The 5,837-nt window shown below is 32.7% G+C and overlaps 1 protein-coding gene across 1 annotated transcript; it reads right to left on the bottom strand.

The window, feature by feature from the left end:
* Positions 1-249: 249 nt before the first annotated feature.
* LOC100617328 (olfactory receptor 10AG1-like) lies at positions 250-1,194 on the bottom strand. Its single transcript, XM_003341504.2, has one exon. The coding sequence runs from the start codon at positions 1,192-1,194 to the stop codon at positions 250-252; it is 945 nt and encodes a 314-aa protein (XP_003341552.2).
* Between the last annotated feature and the right edge of the window lie 4,643 nt (positions 1,195-5,837).

Here is a 5,837-nt window from a genome sequence, read left to right as displayed (position 1 = left end):
AGTTTTTTGATAGCCAGCTTTCAATATATTGGGGCATATTGCCTTTAGAGTAATAAAGCAGATTATTTGATACATTGATAGCAAGTAAAGACTGAAAAAATAATTCTTGTAATGGAAAGATGTTCGTTTATTGATAAGGATTACCAAAAAAGGAAAAATAATGATTATAGAGAACAGCTGGAGAAAAGATGGGAGTCATATTCCATAGGAATTGGGGGTGGGGATGAGTAACAATAATGGTAAATCAATCTATGTGTTTCTTAACCCCACACATTTAGGTAATAATTTTCTCATTGCTACAATGAAATCTTTGTTCCTCAGACTATATATTAGGGGGTTAAACAGTGGAGTCAGAATGGTATAGAAAAGAGAAAACAATATTTCAGTTACTGTTGAGTGACTGGAATTGGGCATCAAATAAGAAATACCAGCAGACCCAAAGTACAAGGTGACAACTATGAGGTGGGAAGAACAAGTAAAAAAGGCTTTGTATCTCCCCTTGGATGATGGCAACTTCAGAATGGCAGCAATTATTTTGGCATATGATCCAGATATGAAAAGAAAAGGAAACATTCCAAATATTCCAGCATCAACATAAATACTGTACTCTTCCATAGAAATGTCCCCACAGGCCACCTTCAGTAATGGTGGGATATCACAGAAGACATGTTCAAGCTTGTTTGAACCACAGAATGGCAGAGAGAAAATCTGGTATGTGAGACCTATGAGAATTGGAATCCCAATTATCCAAGAGCCAATAACCAGCCAAACACACATTGTATGGTTCATTATTAGAGTATAATAGAGAGGCTTACAAATTGCCACAAAGCGATCATATGCCATAACAGACAGAAGAAAGCACTCAGTAACTCCTAGGATAAGAATAAAGAAAAGTTGTGTAGCACAGCCCAGGAAAGAAATTTTTCTTTTCTGTGTCCAAAGATCTATTAGCATTTTGGGAAGAGTGACTGATGTGTAACAGATCTCCAAGAAAGAGAAGTTTCCTAGGAAAAAATACATAGGAGTTTGGAGACTTGGTTCTAGCTTAGTTATCACAATAATGAGGCCATTTCCTATCAATATACTCAAGTAAATAATAAGGAAAATCAGAAAGAGAAACCCTTGAAGATTAGGAAGGTCAGCAAATCCAAGGAAAAAGAATTCCACTGCCAATGTAATATTTACTTCTGCCATTTTTTTCTAGGTAATATACCTCTGTAAATAATGAATTCAAAGTTGATTTCTCTTCATTTATTTTCGACTCTGCTTCCTCTTCTATAAAATAAAAGAGATTTGGTTAAATTATTTTTGAATAAATATTTACTTTATATGTTTTATGATTAATTTCCTAAATTCTTTTTCATGTCATTTGACAATTGAGCAGACATTAATGGCCCAGTTCATAGACTATTAGAGTTGGAGTAAAGAAGAAATGAATTCAAAACAATCTGAAACACTTATTCGCTGTATGACCATGGTCAAAGCCTTTAATCTCTTAAACTCTGTCTCAGTTTATTTATATATATATATATATATATATATATATATATATATATATATAATATGGATCATAATAGTTTCTTCCTTCTAAGATTTTTGGGAGATAAAATGAGAAAATATTTTTAAATCACTTTACAAACCTTGCTGTACTGTATGGAAGTTAGTTATTATTAGCAGTAATGTCTATACACTAATGCCTTTTGGTGAATTGACCAACAATTCTAGAGAAGAATTTGAAACTATGTGTAAGGGGTTGTAAAATAGTGAATAGCCATTAAACCAGTACTACCACTACTAGATCTGCACCTCAAAGACATAAAGAAAAGGAAAAAAGCTTCTATTTACACCAATATACTGATAGTAGATCTTTTTGTAATGACAAAGAATTGCAAATTGAGGCAATTCCACCCAATTCATTGGGGAATAACAGAGTAAGTTGTAGAGTGATTCTGATATAATACTATTGTGCTATAAAATGATTAACAGAATAGTTTCTCAAAAAGTCTCATAGGGAAATCTTACATGGACTACTGCAAAGTGAAATGAGCAGACCTAGGAGAACATTATATATGGTCATAACAGTATTAGAATGATAATCAATTATAAAAGACATACCTAATCTTAAAAAGATAATGATCCAAGAAAACTGGGAATGACCCAAGATGAAAAAAAAAATCTGCTTCCAGAGTGAGAGAACTGATGAACTCTTATACAGACTAAAATATTTTCTTTTTTTTTACTTTCTTTATTTTTAATGCTTTTTTGGATGTTTTCTTTTGCAATATGGCTAAAAAGGAAATGTCATACATGATTTCACATGTAAAATCAATATCATTTTGCTTGCTTTTTATGAAGTGAAGGAGGAATGGGAGAAGAGAGAAATTGGAATTCAAAATTAAAAAATGTTTTAAGTGTTTAAAATGTTTAAAAGTGTTAAAAGTAATTGTATTTGGGAAATATTTAATGAAAAATATACAAAATATTAATAAAATTATTCGAGTCAATTAAATTTTCATGTGCCTTATTATGTCTATAATATCAGTTCCAATTTTCCTGTGCCGTTTTATTGGTATTAATGTATCACAAAGGTCAAAGATTTTCTCATATTTTGAGACAAAGTTTAATTTACATATCATTAAAAAGTTAAAAAAAATTTCTGAATCTCAAAAATACAAAGGAATATTTGTCTATTTCCTTAAATGTGCATATTGATAGATAAAAAGATATAGTTATGGCTAGGTACAGATAGCTATCGTTATACATAAAGATAGTCTAAAAGATGATAGGTTTTGCAGTTGAAGGTGATTTTAGAGTACATTTTGAACTATCTACACAAAATATCTATGAAGATACTGAGTTTCAAGTAAGTAAGAAATTCTATCCCGACTTTATGGCTCCTAAATATTGTTTTTCCCTCTCTATTCCATTCTGTTCTTCATTATGAAAGAACCTCCTGGAAAAAGAGGTACCTATTTGAAACAAGTCCTAGAGTGGAGAATAAAGAGATTGTATGAATACTGCTTACTTAGGGCTGAATATAAAAACTATTAACTGTTTGCCAATTCTTCCTGCCATCTAGTTGTCCCTCACTGCTCATGTTTTCCATGTTCTAGAAAACTTCCTTTGAACTTAGTCTACCCAACCTAACTGGTACTTTGGAATCCTTTATCAACCCTTTTGTTTTCTAAATTCTATTCTATTCTCTTTGAAGATGGGTGCCCTCTATTATAACTAGGTGGCCCAGTAGAGAGAAGGTAAATAATGAAGTCAGGAAAGATTGGGTCAATATTCTCTAATGGACACTTCTTCGTTGTCTGAGCCTGGGCAAAATAATTCACCTCTCTGAATATTAGTTTCCTTATCTATAAATTGGAGAAAATATTAGCATCTATTTTACATGATTGTTGGGATAGTTACTTTTGTAAAGTGCAATGAAAAATTTTAAATACTATGTAAATATTAGCTATTATTGTTAGCTACTATGTTTATATATTTACCAATTGTGTGTATAGTAGGTACTGAATAATGAATGTTTTCTTATATAATTGTCACATATTATTCTTTTTAATAAATCCAAAGTCAAACTAAATTGACCTCACCATTTCTCACACTCAATATTCTGTCACTCTTCTCTGATCTTAGGTACAGACTGACCTTCAATTCTGGAATGCATTCCTTCCTTAATTCCACCTTTTAGAATCCGTAGTTACATTATTACCATGATCAAGTACAACCTTCTATGTAGTGTTTCCTGAACCTTCCAGTTGCTCTTAATACTCTCCATCACAACTAAAATTCTTTATTTTGACAACACACATTTATATATAGTCTCTCCAAAATACAATCTGGTTAAGTACAGGGATTCTTTTCTGATTTTTCCTTCATATCATTTGGAACAGAGTAGCAGTTTAACAAATGCTTATTGTTTCACTGATTCTTAGTAGATTAGATTATAATGGTGGAATAGTAATTAGAAATATCTTCTAATACGTGTTTCTTGTATTCAGTGATAATTGAAATTCTTCTATTTTGATCTTTATAAAACTTCCACTGAAGACTTTCTGTCAACATTTCTTTTTGAGCCTATTAGGAATTTTTAGTATTTAGGCATAGATTCTTTAAGATCTTTTCCAAAGTGCCTACTGGCTGAGAGAATAGAATCTAAACAAAGTTCAAATTCTATAGAAGCTAAGTGGCAGAGTAAATTGAGAGACTGGCTTAGAATCAGGAATATCTGAGTTCAAATCCATCGTTAGGCAGTTACTAGGTATGTGACTCTGGTCATTTAACCCAGTTTGCCTCAGTTTCCTCATTTATAAAATGAACTGGAGAAGGAAATGGCTAGCCACTCCAGGAATTTTGCTAAGAAAACCCCAAATGGAGTAACAAAAATTGACTAAAAAACCTGAACAAGAAGAATGTAATGAGAATAAAGGTAATGCACTGCCTGTAGAAATCAGCACTAGAAAAGTGACCTCAATATAATACCTTAGGAAAATAATTTCAGTATGGCTTCAGATTCTTAGAGGATGGCAAAATAGACAAGCTAAGAAATATGGGCAGTGTAAGGCAAATGATGGTATAATAAAATAAATAGAACTTTTAAGATGGATTCAGGAAATTTTGGGGTTTGAAAATCTTGCCTCAACATTTATTTGTTTGACCCTAGGCATGTAATTTAATTTTTCTGTGCCTCAGTTTCCTCATTTGTAAAATGAAGGGATTGGCTTGTTGGTTACTAAGATCATCATCATAACTAAATCTATTAGTGAGAAAACATATTATAGATAATACAAAGCCATTATGCTTATTATGTTATTTTTTAAAAAGTTGACTTTATCACCAAAATATCATATTTTTCATGACTGACTTGCTCTGAGTTTCTAAATTATGCATTTTTTTCTTCTCTAAGATTTTCCTCATAGAACCTCAATGTCTCCCTCCTTTCCCCTTCATGCTCTGTCTATGCAGACAGATAATAATGCTGTAGTATTTTAGAGAGGATCTCTTTACTAGAAATTAGTAGACATGAAGTCTACACATGGATGTCACATAAGTTGTGAGGCTGGGTAGTTGATTCACTTTTACTTAACTAAGTGGGGTGTATTGGATATTCATGGAGAGGTAGCTAGCATTTATGGTGGGAGGGGAGGTCTCGCCAAGCTCTTTTCAGGGTTGCTTACCTACCTTGAGTATCTACCTTTCACCCAGGTCTCACCTGTGGCTCCAAGAAGCCGTAGCATGCTGCATAGCAGTCATACCCTGGTAACAGCATCTCAGAAGGCAGGCTAAACCAGGCTGAGGATAAACAACAGGACACAAACCCATTGGTGAGCTGGGTCAGGGTGGTGTTTACCCCACACATGTGAAGATTTCCTCTGGTGGATTTGGGTAGATGAGAACAATTTATGCCAATGAAGCAAGTTCAGTGAAGTCCTTAGATGTTGATAAGAAGTGGAAGATGCCAAAGTCATTTACTGTAATATATGCCATTGTCAGTCATTCTGATATTTGCATGCCACTGGACTTCAATGACTCTGGAAGAAAGATTGAAGCTGAAGATTTTATGCAATCATAACTGATTTAAATCAAATTCACAAATGAGTCAAGATATCACCCTGCAATAGTTTTGGTACTGTTCAAAATAACAGATGAATGACTTAACCAAAACTCAGTTTCCCTACCTGTAAGCCATGAGCCCCATGTCAGATGAGTCAATTTATTGAAAAGTGCTCTGAAAAAATATAAAAATCTATTATGATCATGATAAATCAACTAATACTTAAATGAATTAAGTCAAACTATTCACTAGAATATCAAATACTGAAACTTAAATA

Source organism: Monodelphis domestica, chromosome 6, assembly GCF_027887165.1.
Source record: "Monodelphis domestica isolate mMonDom1 chromosome 6, mMonDom1.pri, whole genome shotgun sequence".
Taxonomy (NCBI): Eukaryota; Metazoa; Chordata; class Mammalia; order Didelphimorphia; family Didelphidae; genus Monodelphis; species Monodelphis domestica.
The sequence above is the reverse complement of the archived record's forward strand: the minus strand, read 5'-3'. Positions and strand labels throughout refer to the sequence as shown.